The sequence below is a fragment of the Chaetura pelagica genome, unplaced genomic scaffold (genome assembly GCF_000747805.2).
Source record: "Chaetura pelagica isolate M959 unplaced genomic scaffold, ChaPel_1.0 scaffold356, whole genome shotgun sequence".
NCBI classification, from domain to species: domain Eukaryota; kingdom Metazoa; phylum Chordata; class Aves; order Apodiformes; family Apodidae; genus Chaetura; species Chaetura pelagica.
This window is the reverse complement of record NW_009953964.1, coordinates 9,859,090-9,884,412: the sequence shown is the minus strand read 5'-3', so window position 1 is coordinate 9,884,412 and position 25,323 is coordinate 9,859,090. Positions and strand designations below refer to the sequence as shown.

General features: G+C 56.9%; 1 protein-coding gene across 2 annotated transcripts; it reads right to left on the bottom strand.

Annotated features, from left to right (window-relative positions):
* Positions 1-6,548: 6,548 nt before the first annotated feature.
* On the bottom strand, positions 6,549-23,632 carry ANXA6 (annexin A6). Of its 2 annotated transcripts, none has more exons than XM_010002026.1 (25): positions 23,615-23,632; positions 19,803-19,887; positions 19,409-19,503; positions 19,137-19,250; positions 18,961-19,051; positions 18,771-18,850; positions 18,638-18,694; positions 18,372-18,465; positions 18,184-18,279; positions 17,899-17,957; positions 17,523-17,645; positions 17,244-17,302; positions 16,758-16,836; positions 15,317-15,398; positions 14,967-15,061; positions 14,427-14,540; positions 13,870-13,960; positions 10,701-10,780; positions 10,453-10,506; positions 9,219-9,236; positions 8,339-8,435; positions 7,985-8,080; positions 7,648-7,706; positions 7,229-7,351; positions 6,549-6,909 (listed from the first exon to the last, which is right to left on the bottom strand). In XM_010002026.1, the coding sequence occupies exons 1-25, from the start codon at positions 23,630-23,632 to the stop codon at positions 6,850-6,852; spliced, it is 2,019 nt and encodes a 672-aa protein (XP_010000328.1). In that variant the 3' UTR covers positions 6,549-6,849. The 2 variants fall into 2 exon arrangements, with proteins under 2 accessions (XP_010000328.1, XP_010000329.1); XM_010002027.1 differs by lacking the exons at positions 13,870-13,960; positions 14,427-14,540 and adding exons at positions 11,493-11,583; positions 12,050-12,163.
* Positions 23,633-25,323: the final 1,691 nt, after the last annotated feature.

The following is a 25,323-nucleotide window of genomic DNA, read 5'->3' as shown; positions in this document are numbered from 1 at the left end:
CCCTCCCGGCGCTGCCGCCTGTCTCTGAGTTACCTTAACCCCCCAGCAGCAGCGTTGTGTTACCAGGGATCCTTTTCCTCTCTGCTGCTTTGGTTATTGTGTGTTTGTGAGCAGCAGAAGTCGAGCAAGAACCACAGGGAACGCCTTCTGGTTTCACACAGCCCTTCAGGACTCGCTCTGCAGCGACCCGAGTTTCTTTCCTGTGTTGGTTTTGCCACAAGGACGGTGTTTTTGATACACACACATATATATATATAAAATCAACAAACCAGAAGCAAAGCAAGCTTGCTGTAACCAGACGTGCTGTTCTCTGCTTACTCTGCTGTTGCCTCCTTTCTGCAGGTGCTGCTGGGCTCGGGGTGTCCTGTGGTGCTCATGTCCTCAATTCCTGCTCAGCCCTCTTTCCACTCTAGAGGCCCAGGGCTATTCTGTTAGCCCTCAGAAAACCTGGCTTCAAAGCTAAACACAATCCCACAGAACCAGAAAGCATCTTATAAGTAAGATAATGTCTCAGCCTGCAAAAAACCAGCCAAAACCCTGCTCTGTTTCTGTGAGAAGGGGGCTGGCACGGCCCCGCTTTGCAGCACTGTGAACTGAGAGCTGAAAAGCTGCCTGCCTTCCCCTCTCTCCATCTTTGGCACTGAAAAAATACTGCTTTACTCACCTGGCTGGGCTGTGGAGGGGCTCGGGGTGGTGAGAGCCCTTTGGGCCAAGCGCTTGCCGGCTGCAGTCCCCAAATGCAGGAAGGCCAGCCCAGCTGAGCTTACTTTTAGGCATGGAGAAGGGGAATTCCCCATGATGGAAGCCCCAGACAGCCTCTGTGTGGTTTTGATAAGGAGCCAGGCACCGCTTAAAGGGCTCTCCTGTGCCGGTCCTTCCAGGGGCTGCCGAGCCATGTCAGGTATTAGTCAGCAAAAGGAGGGGTGGGAGGGAGGGCTGTGATTCACTTTTGGACAACTGGAGAGCCTGGTTACATCATTTTCCTTGCCCGGTTGCTGAGCGACTTTGCCAGGTTTGCAAACACATTGTGGTTCTCCCCAGGCAGCCTGCTGGGTCTAGTGAGAGGCATCATCATTGTCCCGTTAGTCCTTCCAGCCTGTTCTCATCCACCTCTGGAGTCAGAACAGGATGTGTCTTTCTGAGGGAGCAGGGAAGAGCTGGCTTTGCTGGTGGAGGTGTGTCAGAGCTGTAGGTAGTCCCTGGAAACCATCCACTAAGACTTACTGATGGTCAGAACCAATGCTGGAGCCAGCTGGTGCTGGGATAAACACCAAGGATTTAAGTGTTTACAGAGGCTAATTCCAGCTCCCCAGCTCCTTGCCAGCAGGCACAAAGTTGTACCTGGCAGGATGTTTGGTCTACACTTGCCGGGTGTGAACTGGGAGGCCCAAAAAATGCCCTGAATTACTCCAGCTGGTGTGCATGGTAGGAGATGGACAAGGGCAGGAAGGGCAAAAAGCTGTGGGGTCCCTGTGGGGGTGGTGGGTCGATGGTGGCTCTTCCCCACTGTCTCCCCATCTTTCTAGCCAGCTGCTCTTTGTGTTTTCTCTGCGAGGTTGCCTGCTTGGGCTGGCCCAAACACCAGCACAAACTTCACTATGAATACCAAAGGCTTTTTTGTCCCGTTGGTCCTTCCTAATTTCTTTGGTCCCACCAAGCTCACAGGGGAGCACGCTCACCTGACGGCAGCTGTGATTCACCAGTGTGAAGATGTGCTCACAGATGACACTTTCACATGCTCAGGGGGTTTTCTGGCACGGGGGACTGGGTTCAGCACCTTCGGTGGAGGCTTGTTCTGGTGAAGTGCCCTGTCACGGGGGGCCAGGAGCAGGAGGGCAGCCATTTGGCACGGCACCCTGGGGTGGGCCTGTCTCCACAGGGAGTTGTGGGGGGTGCCTTGGCTGCTGCCTGTGGGGTGCTGATGGGGTAGGTGAAATGGGTCCCCCTGCTCTGACAGCGAAGGGAAGCAGAAGGCTGACAGTGACGCTTTTGTGGGGAGGAAGCTCCAGCCGCAGGAGGGGATTTCCAGAACACTGTGATCTGCTGCCTATGCAAATCAGGAGCTCAAATTAACCTGGCAGGATGGGAGGGCTCTGGGATGGAGGACAGGGGAGTGAGCCTGGGAGAGTGGGCTGCTGGCAGAGTGAAGGAAGGAGCGTGGAAAGGATTGGGGCAAGTGAGAGGTGAGCAGAAGGATGGAGGAGTGAGGTCCTGGGGAGCAATCCTGCTCTCCCAGACCTTCTGCAGCACCCTGTCTTTGCACTGTGGCTTTCCAGGGATGCCAGGCTGCTTTTTCTTTGTTGGGTTTACCCTCTTGCTGAATGAGAGCTCCCTTCTCCCTCTGCCTCTGTGAAGCAAGATTCAGTGTCACCTGCTTTGCAGGAGATCACCACCTCCTGCCCTCCTCCATAGCTCTGCCATCATCCTCTTCCCTCCTCCACAGTCAGCAGGGGATAGGATGTGGTGAGACCGGGTGCAGCCCCACAGCAGATGTTCCAAGAGCTGTGAGAACCAGGTCTGAGGGTGCTCAAATGATTTCCCTGTGTGCCTTAAGCTTTGAATTATTCAGAGTCCAAATTTGCAAGATCAACAACAGGCACAGGGGGGATTTCCCCCTCTTCCTCTCTTGATGAGCCATGTCTCATCCAGTTGCAATGCCTGAGAAAGAGGCTCCTCATCCTGTCCTGGAAATATGACTCCAGGAATGACAGTGTGAGGAGAGCAGCCCCTGGTGAGCTCAGTCATTTCCCCCAGCCTCAGCTCACCCTGGGGAACAGGGTGCCCAGTGAGCAGCACCTGGATGTGAGGGCCAAGGCTGCTTCTTCCTCCGGTGGCTCGGGAAGAGCTGAAGAGGAAACCTCTGCCAGCTCCCAAGACTCAAGGCTGGGTTTTTCCTCTCTGGGGGAAGGGGAGAATGGTGGATGGGATGGAAGTGGCTCGCTGATATTGCAGCATTGGGCCAAGGACAAGAGAACAAGACACGGCTCCTCCCAGAGTCTGGCAGTAAAGAGGATTCAGGATATTGAGATATCAAAGTCCTGGAGTGAGTACAGAGGAGGGCAACAAAGCTGGTGAAGGGCCTAGAGAATCAATCTTATGAAGAATGCTTGAAGGAGCTGGGAATATTTAGTTTGAGAAAGAGGAAGCTGAGAGGAGACCTCATCAGCCTCTACAACTACCTGAAAGGTCATTGTAGAGAGGTTGGTGCTGATCTCTTCTCACAGGTAATTAGCGACAGAATGAGAGGGAAAGGCTTCAAGCTGCAAGAGGGGAGGTTTAGACTGGATATTAGGAATTTTTTTTGTCCACAGAAAGAGTGGTTAGACACTGAAATAGGCTGCCCAGGGAGGTGGTTGAGTCACCATCCCTGGGTGTGTTTAAGGGTTGTTTGGATGTGGTGTTGGTGGAGATGGTTTAAGGGAGAACTTTGTAGAGTAGGGATGATGGTTGGACTCGGTGGTCCCAAGGGGCTTTTCCAACCTGAATAAATAAAAAAAAAGAAAAGAAAAGAAGGATCTGCAGTGGCCTCTGGAGCTGACTCAGAGGGAGAGGCTTGACCCTCTGCACACCAAACTTGGGCTCGCGGGGTTTTTTGGATGTCGCAACCTGTGAAATCTGGCTCTGGCTTTGCCTGGAAGGGCGTCCTTGCCCCGGCACTGCTGGGCCACGTGCCGAGCAGCCCTGTGCTGAGCACTGGCCTGTGCACCCCAACAGCAGCAGCCCTGAGGCTGAAGCGTGGGTGGCCAGCACGGACCTACCTCCAGCCCTTGCCCTGCTCACAGCCTTTCTAATTTTTCTCCTTTTTTGTTCCTGTTGCTTTGTCCCTCCCTTTCCTTGCCTTCCTAGAACCACTTCCCATTGATCACAGAGGCAAGGCATGAGATCTGCCACCCATTGCTCTTGGATTGGACCCAGCAGATGGAGCAGAGGTGTTCTGAGAGTGGCATTATGAAGTGCATTTTCTCTAGAGACTGGGATGCTACACGGATGAAGCTGCTTTGTTTGAAGGGTCTATGAACTGCTCACATATAGAGGGTTTCATGGGCAAAACAGTCCTCACCCAGGGAATTTTTATTTAACATTATCGTGAATTAACACACATAGCTAGTGAGTGATTTGAACATGAAACAGTGTTCTTCTTTCCCCAGGTTTGGCTTAGGCCTTCTTTCCCCTTCCCAGACTTGAGATTTCCTTGTTTCCCTGCAGGTTACTCACCTTCCCAAATCCTTTGGCAAGGTGATGTGTAACCTTCTGGCTGCCACTTCTCTGTGCATTTTACTGGGCTTCCTCCACTCCTCTGTGCTTCTCTGTGTCCCAAGATCCACAGTCTGTCTTGGTGCTGTTGGTCCTCACGCTCCTCTTGGTTCGAGTTCTTCTAAAACAACACCCTTGCCCAGCACCTCCTCCTTCCTCATGGCTGCTTTTAACCAGAACATCTCATGTCTCTGGACCTGGTGTGGCCTTTCATTTGATTGGCAGTGGGAGATGCATTTACTGCCATGCATGGCACCAAACAGGAGCTGGCTGCAAATTCATCCACCTCTGCAAGAAAGCATTGGGGTGACAAATGGGGAGTAAATGCCCCAGGTGCAGAGTGAGTCCCTGAGGCCATGCTGATGCTTCCCAAGGTGCTGTCACCCTCCTGGCATTACGCTCAGGGTGGGCAGCTCTGCTGAGCTCAGCCCAGTTTGTGGTTCTACCTTGCAGGGTAGCCAACTGTGAGCAGCCCCTGGTGTGCTGCTAATCCCAGCATCATGGGAGCAGGATGCTGAAATACCCTGTGGTTAAATAGGATATTGAGTGTGCTTAAGTGTTTGCAGCAATTAAAATGCCACTGGCTGTTTTCTGCTCCAGCTGTAGCATCTGCTGCTGGAGTTGGGTTACTGCAGTGCTGGGGCAAGACAAAGGGATTTCGGCTCCAGGACTTTCCACGGGGGGAGTTGCTCTGAGGAGGAAATCCCATCTCATTGTCCCTCCCTATCCCTAAACACTGTGTGACTCTGGTATCTTGCCCTCATTGTAGGAGCAGCTGTCATTGGGTGCCAGGGAAATTCCTGGCCTTGGGACCAGTGTGCTGGGGTCAGCTGGGCTTCCTGAGGGCAGCATGGCCCTGATCTGGGCTGGGGACTGGCCCAAGGGGCTTCCTGGTCTCATTTGTTGTCCTGTGCCACTCCAAGGCAGCCAGGCTGTGGGTGATTGAGTCACCTGTTACAGACTTAGAGCAATCATGGTACAGCCAGAAAATTCTCTGGAGTGTTTACACCTGTGCCCAAGGAATACAACCCTTGGTACATCTGTTTCAGCAACAAGGAGACAGGATGATGGCTCATGTGTTGCTCCGTGCTAAGACTGAGCCAAGTTCCCTCTGTGCTCTGGAGGAGCAGAGCTCCACTGCCCCAAATCTGACTCTCCAGGAGTGCCAGGCTGTCTCCTGAGCCTCAAAACTTCCTTGGACATGGCAGCTGGGTCCCTGGGAGCACTGTTCCTGGCTGCAGAACATGGCCAGCTCTGCTGCCCGCAGCTGCCATGCCATGCCTGGTTCTCCGGCAGCCTCATGTCTCTGGTGCAAAGCTGAGAGGCAGGCAGATGAAGACTGGGGTTATGTCCTCCCTTCAAAACATCTTCTGCATCTACTCCAAGTCTTAGCAACTAGTTCCTGGCCAAGCAGGTGGCCTGTAGGCTGCTGTAGGCATGGGGTGAGTTCAGACCCCAGATGCTGCCTGGACAGGGATGCCCATTCCTATTTATCCACAGGGGCAAGGCAAAGGAGGCCAAATCACTATGGGAAAGAGTTTTTTTGGTCTTTTCCTCTGGCAAAGGTGATTTTGTTACAAGGGGATGTTTTACAGGAAGGCATCAAGGGAATTTTCAATGGGATAACACCAAGCGGGGTTGTTTCAGCTTCCCTGGTTTGTCTCTACATGTTGCTGCTTCTTGACCTCAGCTGGTTTTGAAGTGTTATAATAATATTGTGTTATTATTCCCAACGCTGCTTTGATATTTTGAAGGTGAAGCTTTCCTTACCCAGCTGTTCTGAGGAAGACTTGGGTATTCAAAACTTTTTGTTCTGACTTGGAAACAATTGAAAGTGCTGGAATTTCCCACTTTTGGAAATTCCAGTTCTTTTCTCCTGGGCACTGGGGGAAGTGCAAACATAAACTGTTTGGGGGTGTAGCTGCTGTGGCATGTGCTTTTCAACTGCTTCTTTAGCAGCTTGAAAGCTCAGGAAGCTGCGTGCAAGGACAGATGGATACCATCAAGTCCGATTTGGATCTCTGGTTTGCAAAAAGCATCATTCACACAATTGCACGAATCCTGCCAGGGGTTTTTTTCAAGGCATGAAATGAAGCTCTCAGCGAAATCCCTACATTGCTGCCAGCCCCAGACACAATTCTAGCCCCTTTCTCAGAACTGGGGGACATCGTGGTGTTGCTCAGACGGGTTTTGGGGTCTCCAGGGCTCTCCCTGGGGCTGGGCTTCTGCCCGAGTTTGCCTTGCTTAGTCCCACTCAAACCTGCCTCAATAAATCGATCGCTGTCACCCCAGGGTCAGCAACAATAAGGTTTTATTTATGAGACAAAATTGTCTTTCCCATCTGGATGAATTCCTGGGTTAGAGGCATATTTATGTACGAATTACTTTGCACAGAGACAGATAATAATCCCCAGACCCCTCTGTTCCCCTCTACGAGTCTCCCCCCCTTGCAATGTGGTGCCGCTTTCCAGCGTAAAGTGAGCTGTGTCCTGCACAGGGGACCGAGTGTCCCCTGGAGCCCCCGAAGCTGCGGTGACATCAAGGCAGTGGGTGTGTGTGCTGGCTCAGACACGAAGAAGGGGCTCCTGCAGCCACCTAGTCCTCCCCCCCGCACAGGGCTAGCAGAGCCTTGCGGTAGTCACCGGAGGTGTCCTTCTGCAAGAGGGAGACCCATGTCAGAGAGCCCCCCACTGATGCCTGCCCTGGCAAAGCCCAGTTCATGCTGCTGGGCACAGGGAGGGTGTAACTCCATGCCCTGGCCACCCTGCAGTAGTGGAAGATGTTGGCACATCCCCTCTCTACAGCCAGAGCTGCTAACACTGGGGCTGGCTTGGGCAGGTTCCCCCTCCCCAGGTGATGCTCAGCCACTGTGCTGCTCATGGCACCATTCACAGCTCAGGTCCCTGTAGAGCTCATGACCAGGGCTCTGCCAGACAAGGTGACATGCTGGGCAGGGGCACCCGTGTCCCCTCACCTCAATCATGTGGTGCAGTGATTTGTCGAAGAGGTCTATGAACTCGCCCCGGATGTTGAGCAGGTCGATCTCACTTCGGGAAATCATGATCCGGGTGAGGGTTCTCTCATCTGTGCCAGCACCCTGCAGAGGGGAGTGTGAACAAATAACCCCAGAGGAACTGGGGCTCAAGGACTCTCCTACCATCTCCAGCACAGTCCAAGCTGTGGATCTGCTCTTGGACATGTGCTTGCTACACAAGCCTGCTGTGTCCCCTGCTAACCCCAGAGAGCTGATGCAGAGAGCTCAGCCATGCCCTGCTTGGGACAGCTGGGGGCCAAAGTCCAGCACTGCTACGGGCTTGAATCACAAAGTCCCAAAGGGTATCTGCCCACCATAGCCCCCTCCCACAGCCAAGCCCCAGGAGAGCCCATCTGCACCTTCATGGACTTGTAGAGCTTGTCAGCGAAGAAGGCTGGCTTGTTCTTCACGCTCCGGACTGCAACACAGAGAGGAAAGGCAGTGGGCTTCTGGCTCGTGGCACTCAGGGGACATGCCACAGCAAGGAGCTGTGCCACCCGTTGGATCAGCTGCAAACCCTCCTTCATAGAGGGCTGCGGGCTTGGCCCTACAGGATGCCCTATAAATGCCTCCACCCCACAATGGGAATCTCTGTGGCCCAAGTGCAGCAGGAAATCTGCCCTCATGTTGCCTTGGCAGAGGCAGATGAAGGGGCTGCCCACCCACTGGGGAGCCTGGCCCTGGAGGAGCACTGACCGATGGCCAAGAAGGCGTCCCTCACATCTCCTGACATCCGCTTCCTGATGGCGTGCTCCACGTCGTGGTTGGTCATTTTGATGAACTCCTGAAACACTGGGGGGATGAGGGAGAGAGTCATCACTGAGCTCCTACATCCCACCCCTGGGCACCCAGAAGACTGCAGCATCAACCATGGAGACTTCTGGGTCACATCAGGCTTGGGTGACCTCAAACACCCACCCCAAATGCCATGACTTCCCACTGCTGGGGAAGCAGACCCATCCCAACCTTCTGCTGCCCAAGAGTCCCACCCTGCCCAAATCAAAGCACTTGTGTCACAGCTTAGGGTCCAGCTGCAGATTGTGGTCCTACCTCTGCGGAGGTGGGGGTAGCTGCGGGTGCAGAGGATGGTGAGGAAGCGGGTCTCCAGGGAGTCACTGCTTTCGTTACTGGAGACATCAGCAAGTTTCTGAGAGAGCAACCAAGAATGAAGAGGGAGGCATGAGGACAGGTGTAGCAGCTGTCAGACAGCTCTTCCTGGGACAGCCAGTCCTGAACACCCTCTTGCAAAGAGGGTGATCTCTTATTAGCACGGAAACAGCTTCTTTTTTTTTTTTTTTTTTCTTCTTCCCCAAAAAAGACATTTTCTATGCATAGATGTGTGCACACTCACACATCCTGCTCACATGTCACCTCTAAGAAAATATGTTTTCCAGTCCAGACTTTGTTTTGGGGGTGACCAGTATTGAACAGGGAGTTCAGAGCTGCCAGACACAGGAGCCACCCTCCACCCTGGGCCCCAGCAGTGCTGCCCACGGGTGAAACAGCTGTTCCCCCTGAAGCAGGGCTCAGGGGTGGCTCTACTCATGCAACAGAAAGTTGCAGGAGTTCCCCAGCTCCCCCTTTTGGCAAGCCAGGGAAGCCAGCTGTTAGTCCCACACTGCCAGGAACATGGGTCCTGCATGCTGGATTGGTCCTCAGTCTTCCCAAGGGTGGGAAGGTGGCTTTTCCTTCTCTCCTGCCCTGTCCTCTCCCTGCCCAGCACCACAGGGAAGTTCCCTTGTGCAGGTCCGCTCTGTTCCCTGCCACCCCATCCTCATGCAAGGTCCCTGGAGCCCCACATGAGCAAGCACAGCTCACATGGCCAGAGGAGCACACCGAGCTGCTCCTCCTGGCCCCAGCCCTACACCCGAGGACCCCAGTGCCCCCTCAAACATGCAGAAGGCTGAGAAGCAAAAGGGCAGGCACTCACCAGGGTCTCAGCAACAACCTGGCAGAGAGAAAGAGAGAGACAGGAAGACAACAGGGTCAAAATGTGCTGCTCAATCTTCACCCTTCCCTGACAAAATGAGGGAAGTCTGGCAAAAGCCCCTAAAATGACCTCTCTCCAGCTCCCTCTGTGTGTGTGTGCCGGATCTCAGGGCCCGTGCCCTCCTCCCCGTTTTGCCTCTACAACACTACGTGGGGCAAAGGGGTGGGCTGTGCCCGAGCAAAGTGCTCTTCTTCACCCCTGGGGCTCGAGTACCAACCAGCCCGTTGCTCTCCGGGGAGCAGCCCTGCCCGGCCCCGGGCTGGCTCTGCCGGGAGGAGGGCAGGACAGAAGGACGGCTGTGCTGACAAACCAGCACGGAGCCGGGCCAGCTCCTGTGCCGGCTGCCTGTGCCCTCCCTGGCTCTCTCTTTCTCCGCAGCAGGTGCAGCGGGGGTTGCAGGCAGCACCGCCCCCGCACCCCTGTGCCCGCAGCGGCCCCAGGGGCACAGCCCGGCTGCGCTGCGGCAGGACAGGCTCGGGTTTGACCCTGCACCCAGCTTCCCAGCCCCTTTTAGAGAAGAAGGCTTGTCCCGAAGGAGCAGGAGGCCAAGGCGCAGAGCCTGAGGGGTCACAGGGGTAGCCAGGACCCCGAGCCAGGCTGTGGGGCCCCAACATCCCCCCTGCACCGTTTCTGGTTGCTGAGCCTTCCCCCTCCAGCCACAGCTCACCACAGCCCAGTAGAGGTCAGGCAATGGTTTGGGGGCTGGGGCTGGCATCCCAGCATGCTGGCAGGGTGAAAAGCAGCTTGGGGTACGGGGCTACTCCCTGCTCAGCACAAGGAGGTGGGTGTTTCCTGCAGACCAGTCCAAAGCTGCCTTTGAAGCTCAAGTGCCAGATTTCAGCATCGCTCTGTGTCACCAGACCCCAAAGTGGCAGCTCTGCACAAGAAATGGTGCAGCCCCAGACTGGGAGCTCCCTGGGGCTGAGCCCTTGGCTGCTCTTGTGGTTTGCAGCTCCCCCAGGCATGGAGAGGCAGAGCCTAAGGCATCAGAGACCAGGCCTGGGAGATTCACCTCCAAGGGTGTCACTTCACCTGGCTTCTCCCCCTGCAGCTTAGAGAGACCCTGCCCCAGCAGCACACACTTCCCTGAGGATGCTATTTCGAGACCAGAGGATGCAACATCCTCATGTATTTAATGCAGAGCCTGTAGCAGCACTGCCAGTAGGATTCTCACCTTGGCATCTTCATGCGCCTGAGTGAGGTTCTCTGGTCCTTCGTCGCGGTTGCCCTGTGGTTCAACACAAAAATCATGGAGCTGGGGGGAGACCATCTCCCAGGAAAGCCCCAGGCGAGGGAGTGGCAGGCAGGGTCCAGCAGCACAGCCCAGCCACATGGTGATGCTCTGTCTTCTCCATAGCCACAGCCTGGCAGACCACCACTGCTGCCCATGGCAGGGAGGGGACAATCCCCAGCCATCCTTACCAGAGCCAAGGAGACAAGAATTCTCTTGAAATGCCCTGATGTGTCAGAGCTCAGGTCATCTTCCAGGCGCTTGTGGTACACTGTGGAGAAGGGGAACATCTGAGCCCTGCACCCTGCCTGCAGCTCTGCTTCCCACCCACCAGTGTCTGTTATGCCCATGGGGTCATGGATGGTGATGGCCATTTTCCAGCCTTGGCATGGCTGAAGCAGATGCCTCCATCCGCTATTTTCAGGCCTGGGATCATGCCAGCAGTTCTAATGCCCTGGGCACGAGCACAGCTCCTTGCTTCAGGTACTCCGGAGGGAACGAGATAATTGTGAAAGAGCATTCACAGGAGCTGACGTTTATGGCAGAGTTGGGGCATGTCACCATGACATAAAGAGAGGCCAGGACCAGCTCTCTGGGGGTGACCAGCCACAGAACCATCTATTTAAAATCAGGGGGTCTCTGGAAGACAAGGGGCTTAGGATTTAACTTGAAGCTTGCAGCTTTTGTTCCCTAGGGAGAAGGGGACATGAATGGAAAGGAAGAGAAGTGCAGGATCTGGGGGTGTGTTGGACTTGAGGACTTCTGCCAGCCTCACCCCAGGTTTCCACTTCTCTTTAATAAGGTGTTGGACTTGGGGAAGAGTTGCTCTTGCCTGTAGGAGCTAACAGATCTTCACAGCACCAAGGCACAGACCCAACCCAGAGACAAGAATTGTGCCCCAGGCTCTGGAAAGGGCCTTGTACAGCATTACAGGCTGTCATGGCCAGGACCTGGGTGCTCCCCACATCCCTCCTGTGCTGTACCTTCCTGATAGGCCTCGTTGATAGCTGCTATCTCCTGGTTGTTCCGTGTGGCCATGATTTCGATGAGGACGCTCTCGTCTGTGCCAGCCCCCTGGAAAAGAGTGGCATTGCAGGGTGTTGTGGGTGGCACTGCTGGATGGGGATATGGTGGCATTGCCCTGCCAGTGCCAGACATGTATGGGCTGCACTAATCCCAGGACTACCTTTTGCCCAGGGTCCATGTCCAGCAAATAGCCCTAAGCACAGAAATGTCCAAGTGTGACCAGTGGGGTCCCAACTGGTGTGAGTGGTGATAGTAGTGCATGCCACCAGTTTGCCCCTACCCTGGCTTTGTGTATGAGCTGGTTAGAGCATGCTGGGCTGCAAAGAGGTCAAACTGGGATCCCAGTAGCTCTTGAGTGCAAACCAGGTCTTTGTCCTGGTGCCCTCTGCTCTGCTTTCCTTCCATATAGGAGAGGAGAGCCTAGAGGCATGTTAAGCTGGGGTGCACTCACAGCCCCAGATACAACTACAATGAAAACCACCTTGTCAGTGCTGAAGCTGATCCCACCAGTTACCTCCACGGCCTTCCTCAGCTGCTTGGCATCGTACTGTGCCGGCGTCAGCATGAGCCCCAGGATCAGCTTGGCCAGGCTGCCCGACAGCTCGGACTTCAGGTCTGCCATCAGGTCCTGCAAAAGTGTTTGAGGGTTCAGTCCTTGGCTTCTTCCACAGGGATGGATCAGCCGAGGCAACAGCAGGAAGAAAAGAGAAGAAAAGAGTGTGAAGACATCTGGGAAGAACCTTGGGATGGTTTCAGGTCACATTTTGGGGGATGGCTCTGGAGAGATCCTGACTCTGGAGTCCTCTGTGCAGGACTGAGGATGGGGCGGGTGAAGGAGAAGTGATGCCCTTCCCTGGGGCTCGGGGTGCACCCACAACAGGAGGCTGATTGACAACTTGGCCTTCCTTGGAGGAGTCACCACAGAGCAAATTGGTGTGCTCTGGCTGCCCACCACTCCCCGGGCAGGATTCTTTTCAGTGAGGGGCAGGTCTCTGGGTGGAGGGGGCAGGATGTGGGCAGAAGGAAGGAGCAAGGGGGGGGGGGCTGCCAGTACCCTGCCATAGTGAGCCTTGTAAGCCTTCAGGATCTGCTGCCTCTGGGCGTTGCTCCTCTGTGTCAGCACGTCAATGATGGCCCCTTCATCCGTGCCTGCAACAACAGCAGGGATGCTGGGGAGGGCCAAGGGGCCCAGCAGAACCACACCATGTCATCCTGAACTGAGCCCACATTGTGCCCCCCCATAAATGGGAGACAGGGAAGGGGGAGCCCCCACAGCTCCAAAGCTGACACTTCTCCCCCTTGCTGGGGCTTTCACGCAGCCCTGCATGGGCCAGGGTGGGTTTTCTTCCTGGGGCAGGAGCTGTAGAGGAGCAGGAAGGGGCTGGGCACATGGTCCCCACTTACCCAGGCCCTTCATCGCCTTCCTCAGCACCTGCGCGTCCCCGTCGTCATTGAAGCTTCCCGCGGGCTGCACGGTTCCTCGCAGCTGTGGGTGCACAGAGAGGTTTGGGTTCATCCCTGAGCTGGGTGGGATGGAGGGAGGGATGGAGAGAGGGAGGGGTGGAGAGAGGGAAGGATGCAGAGAGGGAGGGATGCAGAGAGGGAGGGATGCAGAGAGGGAGGGATGCAGAGAGGGAGGGAAGGTGCCACCCGACAAGCCGATCGCCAAAGCAGATCGTATGTTAGTGCAAGCACCTGAGGCTCAGTGAGGATGTCCCTTCCACTGTCACCCCAGACAGCAAGGGGCAAACCATAGCCAGGCCAGCAGAGAGTGGGGAGAAGATGACACAGACAGTCCCTGGAGTCTTGGTGTCCTGCTTGGTGTTATACCCGCCTCCCTCAGAGCTGGAGAGATAATTGTGAAAGAGCATTCACAGGAGCTGACGTTTATGGCAGAGTTGGGGCATGTCACCATGACATAAAGAGAGGCCAGGACCAGCTCTCTGGGGGTGACCAGCCACAGAACCATCTATTTAAAATCAGGGGGTCTCTGGAAGACAAGGGGCTTAGGATTTAACTTGAAGCTTGCAGCTTTTGTTCCCTAGGGAGAAGGGGACATGAATGGAAAGGAAGAGAAGTGCAGGATCTGGGGGTGTGTTGGACTTGAGGACTTCTGCCAGCCTCACCCCAGGTTTCCACTTCTCTTTAATAAGGTGTTGGACTTGGGGAAGAGTTGCTCTTGCCTGTAGGAGCTAACAGATCTTCACAGCACCAAGGCACAGACCCAACCCAGAGACAAGAATTGTGCCCCAGGCTCTGGAAAGGGCCTTGTACAGCATTACAGGCTGTCATGGCCAGGACCTGGGTGCTCCCCACATCCCTCCTGTGCTGTACCTTCCTGATAGGCCTCGTTGATAGCTGCTATCTCCTGGTTGTTCCGTGTGGCCATGATTTCGATGAGGACGCTCTCGTCTGTGCCAGCCCCCTGGAAAAGAGTGGCATTGCAGGGTGTTGTGGGTGGCACTGCTGGATGGGGATATGGTGGCATTGCCCTGCCAGTGCCAGACATGTATGGGCTGCACTAATCCCAGGACTACCTTTTGCCCAGGGTCCATGTCCAGCAAATAGCCCTAAGCACAGAAATGTCCAAGTGTGACCAGTGGGGTCCCAACTGGTGTGAGTGGTGATAGTAGTGCATGCCACCAGTTTGCCCCTACCCTGGCTTTGTGTATGAGCTGGTTAGAGCATGCTGGGCTGCAAAGAGGTCAAACTGGGATCCCAGTAGCTCTTGAGTGCAAACCAGGTCTTTGTCCTGGTGCCCTCTGCTCTGCTTTCCTTCCATATAGGAGAGGAGAGCCTAGAGGCATGTTAAGCTGGGGTGCACTCACAGCCCCAGATACAACTACAATGAAAACCACCTTGTCAGTGCTGAAGCTGATCCCACCAGTTACCTCCACGGCCTTCCTCAGCTGCTTAGCATCGTACTGTGCCGGCGTCAGCATGAGCCCCAGGATCAGCTTGGCCAGGCTGCCCGACAGCTCGGACTTCAGGTCTGCCATCAGGTCCTGCAAAAGTGTTTGAGGGTTCAGTCCTTGGCTTCTTCCACAGGGATGGATCAGCCGAGGCAACAGCAGGAAGAAAAGAGAAGAAAAGAGTGTGAAGACATCTGGGAAGAACCTTGGGATGGTTTCAGGTCACATTTTGGGGGATGGCTCTGGAGAGATCCTGACTCTGGAGTCCTCTGTGCAGGACTGAGGATGGGGCGGGTGAAGGAGAAGTGATGCCCTTCCCTGGGGCTCGGGGTGCACCCACAACAGGAGGCTGATTGACAACTTGGCCTTCCTTGGAGGAGTCACCACAGAGCAAATTGGTGTGCTCTGGCTGCCCACCACTCCCCGGGCAGGATTCTTTTCAGTGAGGGGCAGGTCTCTGGGTGGAGGGGGCAGGATGTGGGCAGAAGGAAGGAGCAAGGGGGGGGGGGCTGCCAGTACCCTGCCATAGTGAGCCTTGTAAGCCTTCAGGATCTGCTGCCTCTGGGCGTTGCTCCTCTGTGTCAGCACGTCAATGATGGCCCCTTCATCCGTGCCTGCAACAACAGCAGGGATGCTGGGGAGGGCCAAGGGGCCCAGCAGAACCACACCATGTCATCCTGAACTGAGCCCACATTGTGCCCCCCCATAAATGGGAGACAGGGAAGGGGGAGCCCCCACAGCTCCAAAGCTGACACTTCTCCCCCTTGCTGGGGCTTTCACGCAGCCCTGCATGGGCCAGGGTGGGTTTTCTTCCTGGGGCAGGAGCTGTAGAGGAGCAGGAAGGGGCTGGGCACATGGTCCCCACTTACCCAGGCCCTTCATCGCCTTCCTCAGCACCTGCGCGTCCCCGTCGTCATTGAAGCTTCCCGCGGGCTGCACGGTTCCTCGCAGCTGTGGGTGCACAGAGAGGTTTGGGTTCATCCCTGAGCTGGGTGGGATGGAGGGAGGGATGGAGAGAGGGAGGGGTGGAGAGAGGGAAGGATGCAGAGAGGGAGGGATGCAGAGAGGGAGGGATGCAGAGAGGGAGGGATGCAGAGAGGGAGGGATGCAGAGAGGGAGGGATGCAGAGAGGGAGGGATGCAGAGAGGGAGGGATGCAGAGAGGGAGGGATGCAGAGAGGGAGGGATGCAGAGAGGGAGGGATGCAGAGAGGGAGGGATGCAGAGAGGGAGGGATGCAGAGAGGGAGGGATGCAGAGAGGGAGGGATGCAGAGAGGGAGGGATGCAGAGAGGGAGGGATGCAGAGAGGGAGGGATGCAGAGAGGGAGGGATGCAGAGAGGGAGGGATGCAGAGAGGGAGGGATGCAGAGAGGGAGGGATGCAGAGAGGGAGGGATGCAGAGAGGGAGGGATGCAGAGAGGGAGGGATGCAGAGAGGGAGGGATGCAGAGAGGGAGGGATGCAGAGAGGGAGGGATGCAGAGAGGGAGGGATGCAGAGAGGGAGGGATGCAGAGAGGGAGGGATGCAGAGAGGGAGGGATGCAGAGAGGGAGGGAAGGTGCCACCCGACAAGCCGATCGCCAAAGCAGATCGTATGTTAGTGCAAGCACCTGAGGCTCAGTGAGGATGTCCCTTCCACTGTCACCCCAGACAGCAAGGGGCAAACCATAGCCAGGCCAGCAGAGAGTGGGGAGAAGATGACACAGACAGTCCCTGGAGTCTTGGTGTCCTGCTTGGTGTTATACCCGCCTCCCTCAGAGCTGGGACACCTTGGCTGGGGCTTGTTGCATCAGCTGAGAGCCAGAAGAGGTGCTGCTGAAGGGCTGCCAGCTCCTGCCTTGTCATTCTATCCTCCAGCACAGCCCTATCCTCCCTGTGCACGTAGAGCTCAGGGTGCCTTTTCTGCACATCCCAAAGCACCCACTGTGGGTGCTTCCAGCTGCATGCAGGGTGCTGCATGCCATGCCCTGGTTTTGAGGTGTGCTGCCCAGGGAACAGGAGGTTTCCAGTGGGCACCAGATCCAGGGCCGGGTGTGATGCACAGACATGCAGGGCCACCTGCCCCATGGGAGGGGGTTCTTAGAGAGAGGAGGGGGTTAGTGGAGCTCACGGGGGGCAGCCAGCTCTGCTGGGCTTATGTCCTGCCAACCTTGTGCCCCAAAACCAGAGAACTGGCATCAAGAGAATCCCCAGAGCGAGGGGCAGAGCAGAGGTGAGGGTCTGGCTGTGCCCCAGAGCAGAGAGGAGCAGTTGAGAGTCCCAAGCTGGCAGAGAGCAGGGAGGGGGTGGAGGGGAGTCTGGGGGGTGCTGACCTCTACTTTGGCCACCGCACTAAGCTCCCACATCCGATAGGCCACCTGCGCCGCCTCGGGGAAGAACTCACCTGCAGCACTGCAAGGGGAGGGCAAGGACAGGGGACAGTGAACCACAGGGCCCCACACCCGACCAGCAGCCACCACCCTCTGTGTGGCCTCACGAAGGGTGTTTTGTACCCCCAAAGTGCCAGGCAGGGGGGCAGGAGCCGGGTGCTTGCTGTGGGAATGGGGCGAAGTGGGCAATAATTCCCAGCAGTCCCCACTGGAGCATCTTCCCTCCAGGTGTTTGTCTCTGCCCTGTGGGGCTGCCACATGCCAAGAAGGGACCATGGCATCATGGTTGGCCGTGCAGAGGGGCCTCAGGGCCCCCTGTACCCAACCACTGCCACAGTGGCTGCTGCTAGCCCAGGTGCTCTGAGCCAGAGGTTTGTACCCAGCACCAAGGGGACAAAGAGGAACAAATAGGGTGACAGGTGGTCTTACTCATCATCCCCTCCACACAGCTTCAGCAGGGCCTTCTTGTACTCCCCAGAGGTGTCCTCCTGCAAAGACAGGTGAAGATGGAGACACATGTAGCATGGAGGGTCAAGGTAGTGCCATAGCATGGGCACATGGACGGGGTCCCTGAACCTCATCCTCAGAGATGGACACCCTCAACGGGGCAGCTGGGGAGGGGGCTCAGATCTCACATGGACATTGGCATAATGAGGGACGCAGCACTAGCAGCTGTTTAGAGGGTGTCAGGGGACCACCAGCACTTACCTTTATCATGTTGTAGAGAGATTTCTCATACTTGGTCCTGAACACCTCCCGGATGTCCAGCATGTCGATCTCACTGCGGGACACCATGATGCGGATCAGCGTGTTGTCTCTCGTGCCCAGCCCCTGCAATGGAGGAGCCCCTGCATCAGGCCTGGGATGGCCAAGCAACCCCTCTATCACACTACTCCCCAACCCCAGGTATGAAGGAATAACTCCTTTGGAGGGCAGAGCAGAGACCCAAGGTCACAGAGGTCCTGTCTGCATGGACCTGTGTCACCCTGTCCTCCAGCAGCGCCCTGTGGCAAGGGGAGCCCTCTTCTGGCCGGCTCCCTGCCACACTCTGGGTCCCCCCCAGGAGCAGGAACGATCCACTCACCTTCATGGCCTTGTAGAGCCTTTCAGCAAAATACTCTGCTGTGCTTCTCACACACTTCACTGTGGGAAATGAGGTAGGGTGAGGGAAGCTGGCACCTGGCTTCATGAGTCCCCCAGCCTTTGAGCACCCGTAGCCCTTGCGCACCACGTTCCCCACTCACCCTTAGCCCCCTGAAACTGGGTGGAGCTGCAACTCCTACCCTGCTGGCTCTTGTGCAGAGCCCTCCCACCCTGGCAAGGCCAGTGGTGTGTTCTCACAGCACTCCCCACGCAGGGGCTGACCTACCCACGGCCAGCATCAGCTTCTCAAAGTCACCGGAGAGCTCTGCCCGGATGCTCCTTTCAATAGGCTTCCCAGAAATCTTCAGGTATTCATCAAACACTGTGGGAGGAGAGCAAGATGATGCCTGGAGAAGCTACCAAGATGCCTTAGATACCTTCAAGCCCAACCCCAAGTTTGCAGGAGATGCTCACCCAGGCGGAGGTGCTGCTTGCTTCGCCGGCCAAGAATGTAGATGAACTGGGCCTCATCCGTGCCCCATTTCAGCTCACCAGCTTCCAGCAGGTCCTTGTGGGATGGGGAGGGCATCAGGGCCCCAGTCAGCAAGCTGCTCATGTGGGGCTCTGCCCAAGCATGGATACCCTTCCACCCTTCCCTGGCCTATGTCCATGTGGTTCCAGTGCCACCAGCCCCATCCCTGCCTGTATGTCACCCGTCCCAATGACCTAGCAAAACTCACCTTGGCATCCTGCTCCACCAGGTCCTCACTGACCACATCATCCTCCTCCCTGGCACCCTGTGGGACAGAGATGGGCTCAGCTCTGCTGGGTGCAGGCACCCACCACCTATAGGTGCTGGACAGATGGAGGTACCTGAAGCAGAACGATGAGCATCTTCTTGAAGTGCCCCGATGTGTCTCCAACAATGTCAGCTTCCAGGTCTCTCTCATAGGCTGGCAGAAGAGGGATAGGTCAGGTCCTGGAAAACTGGAACCCCTCACCTCTGTCCCTTGTCCTGGCCCAAGGGGACACAGGGCAGCCCCAGCCCTTCCCCAGCCCTCACCATCTTTGTAGGCAGCCACCAGGTTGTGGATCTCCTGGTTGGTACGGGAGGCGAGGATCTCAATGAGACACTTCTCATCTGTACCGATGCCCTGAGGGCAGAGAAACAGCCCCATGAGCAGTGGGGCCAGCTGGGGTGTCCTCAGAGAGGGCCCGGGGGGGCTGCCCACCCCCTACCGCGATGGCATCTTTGATCTCCTTGGCGTCGCCGTAGGGCGGGGGCCGCATCAGGCTCACGATCAGCCGCTCAAACTTCCCCGTCAGCTCGTACTTGAGGTCTGCAATGAGGTCCTGGTGGAGGGGGAGAAAGGGGCTGGGGGACCTTCTGCTCCACAGCCTCTCTAGGTGGGTCCAGGGAGCAGTGGGTCCCTGCGTGGGCTGGTTGGTGGCAGCCACGGCCACCTGCGTCTGCAGCAGGGGCTTGGACCAGGGAGCGTTTCTGCTGTTACCTTCCCATAGAGGGACTTGTAGGCTTGGCAGATCTCCACTCGCTGCTTGTTGCTTCTGGAGGTGATGAGGTCAAGGATGGCCTCCTTGTCACTGCCTGTGGGGAGAGCTGGGAATCACACTGAGCCCATGGCTGGGTCTCACCCCCCATGGCTGGGCTCATCATAACCATCCTGCCGTGCTCAGAGTTGCTTCTGACTTGGGCTGGGAGGAGAAGCAGAGCCAAGCTGGCTCCATGGAGGAACAGGGAGCCAGGAGAGGTCCTGGCATGCTACTAAAACAGACAGGCAGCTGGGAAGAGAGGGGATGCAGGATGCCCAGCCATGCAAGGGTCAACTGAAAGAATAGGGGACATCAGGGTGGCCCTGTGGTGACAGTCTGGAGAAGTGTTCATACCGAATCCCTTCATGGCATTGTACAAGGCCTCCGCGTCCTGGTTGGCATCAAAGCCTGGGAAATCCTTCACTGACCCCCTGTAGACCTAGGGGAAAGGAGGTGAGAAAGTGAAAGGGGAAGGTGTGGCCTCCAGTGGGATGTGTGAAGGAGGAATTAAAGCTGAGCAGGACTGGGGCAAGTTCTGTTCCTGCTTGGACTGCCCAGAAGCAAATCTTAGCCTCAAACATAAACCCTCGTTCTTCTCAGTTGTTTCCCTTCCTGTTTGCTCTCCCCACCATGCAAATAGTTTGTGTGCCAGGTCACTGGAGTGCAGAGTGCACAGCCTTCCTTCTCATGTCTCACTGGCATCGCTCTGTTGGCTGCTTGTGCCCTGTGTTTAAGCTGGATACACCCCTCCCCACCGTGCCAGCAAGAACAGGTGCTTAAAGAGAGGTTTCTTGAGCACGTTTGGGCTTCCAGCTCCATCTGGGGGGTTCAGGAGGAAAAGGGGAGGCCCCACAGAAGGGTTGGAGACCCTGAATGCAGGGAAAGGCATGGAAGGACCAGGGTGATCCCCTGGCAATGCCACTGGGCTGAAGGGAGTGTGAGAGGTGGATTGGAAGCAATGAAGGAAATAATCTTCCTACTGCCTGTTGTGAGCAGGAAAACCCTCTGGATGCTGAGGATGCCCAAGCTCTGCATGGCCTCTGAGTGAGGAGACACATCTGCAGGCACAAAGTCATCGTGTGCTGCTAAGCAGAAAGCACTGAGAAGTGCCAGAGCTGCCAACAGCTTGTCCTACCCCAGTGTGCACTCCCACAGGGCCCAGGCTGGTCTGAAGGGTCAGAGCAGGGTTCCTTAGTACAAGGAAAGACTTTCCTAAGAGCCTGAGAAATCCTGGGGGTTCCACAATCTACTTGTGTCTGCTCCTCTGCACCTCCAGGCTGCACAACAGGGATCCCAGGAGAGAAACCCCCAAACAGAAAAAAGCAGGGATCAGGCTTCCCTTCCCCAAGTCAGCTTTGCCTGGGGGATTTCACTCTGGGGGAGCCCATGCCAGATTCTGAATGAGATCAGCACAAACCCTGGCTGGAAGCAGATATGAAACCAGCCTGGCCTCATGTAAGGAACTGGGACACATGCCTGCTGAAGACAGGGAGTGGGAAGAGCTGAAGAGCAGCATTTCCCCTCACTGGGGCTGGGAGCTGGGCTGAGCTGAGGCCCTCGGCTGTGTCAGCACCCTGGGAGACTGAGCAGCTTCCCTTGGCTCTGCTGGTACCATGTCCCAGCTGGGTAGATACACTTCCCAGGGCTTGCTTGCTCAGATCTGCTTCAAGGGTTGTTTAAAATCCCCAAAGCCATACAAATGCCCAGGGCTGTTGCCAGTGTGGGCATCTAAAGCCAGTGCATCCCCAGAGAAGGTGGGCATCACTCAGGCAGCACCAGTGCCAGCACTTCTGATCCAGGAATTGCTTCCAGGAATGAGCACAAGGGGAGGAACATGGGGCAGCTCCATCCCCATCACTCCCCTGGGCCCAATCCCGATGCTGCAGCACATCATCTCCGCTGTGCATGACACACAGCTGGTCTCTGTACCCCCCATTTTCCAGAGAGAAACCAGTCCAGGCTGGGAACATCCCACAAGCCCTCTATGGAGGAGCTGCTGGCACTGGTGTCCACACGGAGGTGACCAAGTCAGGCAAGAGGAGACGCTGCCCTTGCAGGGAACCCGGTGGGCACAGGAACAGATCATATTGCATGTGATTCATCCCGAGAGCTGGATTTAGCCCCTCTTCCCGGCAGCGGCAGCTCCCAGGCCCTCCTGGCTCCCTGCGACCTGCTGCCCACACACGGGCCTTGCAAAGACGTAAATATAGAGTTGCAGGACAAAGGAAGTGTCTGGAAGCAGTAGGACAGGATGAAGGTGGCTGGAAGGTGCTGGGGTCACGGGGGTGGTGATGGGGAGAGAAAACGTTGGTTCTGGTTAAAAGGGGAGGAGGAGCAGGGCTGTGCTAACTACCTGCTGAGCCACTGAAGCTTGAGCTGCTTGCCTTGCTGCCATGGCAAGGAATACATACAGGAAACTGAGGCAGGAGCTCAGCTCTGTGCATCGCCACAGGCTCCATGACCCCAGGGAGGTGCAGAAACATCACTTGGGAGGTAAACAGCATCCTGCCTGCTGTGCCCTCCTCACACCCCCGCCCCTCTTTCCATCCCCTGCTTCAGCTGCCAGGGCCCCCCGCCTCCCCTCCTCCAGCCTCTGAGTCCTCCACTGTGCATGACACACAGCTGGTCTCTGTACCCCCCATTTTCCAGAGAGAAACCAGTCCAGGCTGGGAACATCCCACAAGCCCTCTATGGAGGAGCTGCTGGCACTGGTGTCCACACGGAGGTGACCAAGTCAGGCAAGAGGAGACGCTGCCCTTGCAGGGAACCCGGTGGGCACAGGAACAGATCATATTGCATGTGATTCATCCCGAGAGCTGGATTTAGCCCCTCTTCCCGGCAGCGGCAGCTCCCAGGCCCTCCTGGCTCCCTGCGACCTGCTGCCCACACACGGGCCTTGCAAAGACGTAAATATAGAGTTGCAGGACAAAGGAAGTGTCTGGAAGCAGTAGGACAGGATGAAGGTGGCTGGAAGGTGCTGGGGTCACGGGGGTGGTGACGGGGAGAGAAAACGTTGGTTCTGGTTAAAAGGGGAGGAGGAGCAGGGCTGTGTTAACTACCTGCTGAGCCACTGAAGCTTGAGCTGCTTGCCTTGCTGCCATGGCAAGGAATACATACAGGAAACTGAGGCAGGAGCTCAGCTCTGTGCATCGCCACAGGCTCCATGACCCCAGGGAGGTGCAGAAACATCACTTGGGAGGTAAACAGCATCCTGCCTGCTGTGCCCTCCTCACACCCCCGCCCCTCTTTCCATCCCCTGCTTCAGCTGCCAGGGCCCCCCCCCCCCCCTCCCCCAGCCTCTGAGTCATCCCAGCCTGCCCGGGACCTCCCAGCTAAAAATAAGTCAGGCTGGGGCCGGGAGGGTGGAAGCAAAATTCCCAGCATGGCTTCTCTCTTTCCCACTGCACAGCTGCTCAGGGTCCTGGACCACCGTGGGGGTGGTGCTCACTCATGCTGTGCCTCAGTTTCCCCACCCAGAGGAAACCACCCCCTCGGCTGAAGGAAGTCACGAGTAATTGGTCTGAAGACAATGATTACTTGATTTCTCGAGGGAAAGTAAAGCAGAGCCTGGCCCTGAGCAGTGGAGAAAGGAGGCTCTGGGCTTGGACCTCTCCCCTGCCTGGCACACTGCTGTACCCCCCGGGCAGATGGCACCTGGCCAGCCACAGCTGCCCACCGAGGCAGGGTTTTCCACCCACGCTGAGATGTTTTCCTGGCTGCCAGGAAGCACCTGCTCACCCAGCTGCCACATTGCACCAGCCCCATCTTGGAGTGGGGAGAAATCCAGGCTGGGGAGAGGCCAAAGCCAGGCTGTATGCCTTGCAGCAGGCTCAGGCAGGATTCATCTCCAATGAAAGCTCAAATCCCCAGTGCAACATCTCTCCCTTTCCCACAGCCCGTATCTCTCCCCCATCCAGCTGAGGTCCCTAAAGGATTTTTGCTCCTCGCTGTCCCTCCTCTCCCAGCTCCTACCCCAGTGCTTCCCCCATCTGTATCCCATCCAGACAGTGCTGACTGGAGAGTCAGGAATGTAAACAGGCTCTGGGAAGCATCACACCCCACGCATGTCACCATGTCCTTGCTGCATGAGGGAGACGTTGCCCCAGCTCTGGGCTCTGCCCCATAACACCCTCACTACCCATCCTGCGTGTGAGGGTCACCCTTACCTTTCCTTGGGGTGCCATGGCTTTCTGAGCTGGAAATCACCAGAGTGAAGGCAAGGAGGAGCTGTGGGAGGGAACAGAAAAGCCAGTATGAGCTAAAGCTCCCACTGTGTGGGCTGTGTTACTTTAGGGGGGCTTTGCTTCCCACCTTGGGTGCTCCCACCAGCTCTCACTGCAGGTGCGGTACCCAGAGGAGCTGGCGGGGAGGGAGAGGCCTCACCAACCACCCTGCAGTCACCAAAACCAAGGTCCTTTGGTATGTGGCACTGAGCTGGGGACCCCAAGGGCCAGGGACAGAGGAGATGAGCCCCCCCACAGCTTCCTGCCAGCGCCGAGAGAAACCAGGAGTGGAAAAAAAGCGCTTGAATACGTGGAAATGGGCTGAGCATCCTCCACAGGGCTGACTCTCCTTGCTGCACCCCACAATGCTCCCTCTGCAGCCCCCCCCAAGCCCTGGCACCAGCCCAGCTTCAGCAGCTGCTGGGGACGCCCCCCTGGTGCGTGACACTGAGGCTGGGCAGCCCCCACCGAGTCCCACCAGCTTTATCTGAGTTTCTGCGGGCGGAATCAAGGCCGCCATCAGTCCCACGCAGGCAGCAGGGCCCGGGAAACGCAGCCGGGTTTCCAGGGTAACTCACAGGTTGTTTTCTAACACTAGCACCATTTATAGCTGCAACCCGCTGCGGTGCGGGCTCCCCCCCGGCAAAGAAAGTCCCCAGACAGTTCTTTTTTCTCCGAGAGAGCTGATGGGGGGGAAAGAAACAGCTGGAAAATGGAGCCTGGCCATGAATGAACCGCTGAGTGTCAGCTGAGCTCCAGCCAGGAGCAGCTCCAGCTCCCTCCTCGCCAGCCTTCCCCTCCCTCTGGGACACGTTGCAGGAAAGCTCACGGTGCAGTGGGGCTGCCCTGGGGGGATTTCGGCCCTCAGCTGAGCTTGATTTCATACCACGGAGTGAGTGGGGGAAAAAAAATAAGATGAATTTCCCCAGCTTGGCCCTGCATCCCTGTGAGAGCACCCATGGAGGGGAGGCCCAGCCCCACAGCCTTCAGTGCAGCTGGGTCACCTCGCTGGGCTGCAGGAAGGCACGGGCTGAGAGGAGGAAGTTTTGCAGAAAACCAGAGCTGCCCCTCACCTCCTCTTCCTGTCTCAGCTGGAGGCTGCAAGCCTCGGCTGCCCTTCCCCATGGCCCCTGCCGCTGGGAGAGCCCCTGCCTGCCCTGTGTGTAGTGGGGCTGCACTGCAGCCGGGTGCTGGGTGGGCACCAGGGGATCCCTGGAGCCTTTTAATGCTGCTGAGGATCCAGAACGTGCAGCTGTGCAGCCTCCAGGGAGAGGAGGAAGCCCTGCATGGCACAGCCCCTCTGCCTCGCTCCATGCATGCGGCAGTTGGGCTGCCGCTGGGAGAGCCCCTGCCTGCCCTGTGTGTAGTGGGGCTGCACTGCAGCCGGGTGCTGGGTGGGCACCAGGGGATCCCTGGAGCCTTTTAATGCTGCTGAGGATCCAGAACGTGCAGCTGTGCAGCCTCCAGGGAGAGGAGGAAGCCCTGCATGGCACAGCCCCTCTGCCTCGCTCCATGCATGCGGCAGTTGGGCTGAGACCGCCCGACTCATCTCAGCAGTGGCAGAGAATCCCCGGCCACACCCAGTCCCCGAGCCTGTCCCCGCAGTGCTGCCCCTGCCGCAGCACTGCCGATCCCTCCGCCGGCTGGGGGGC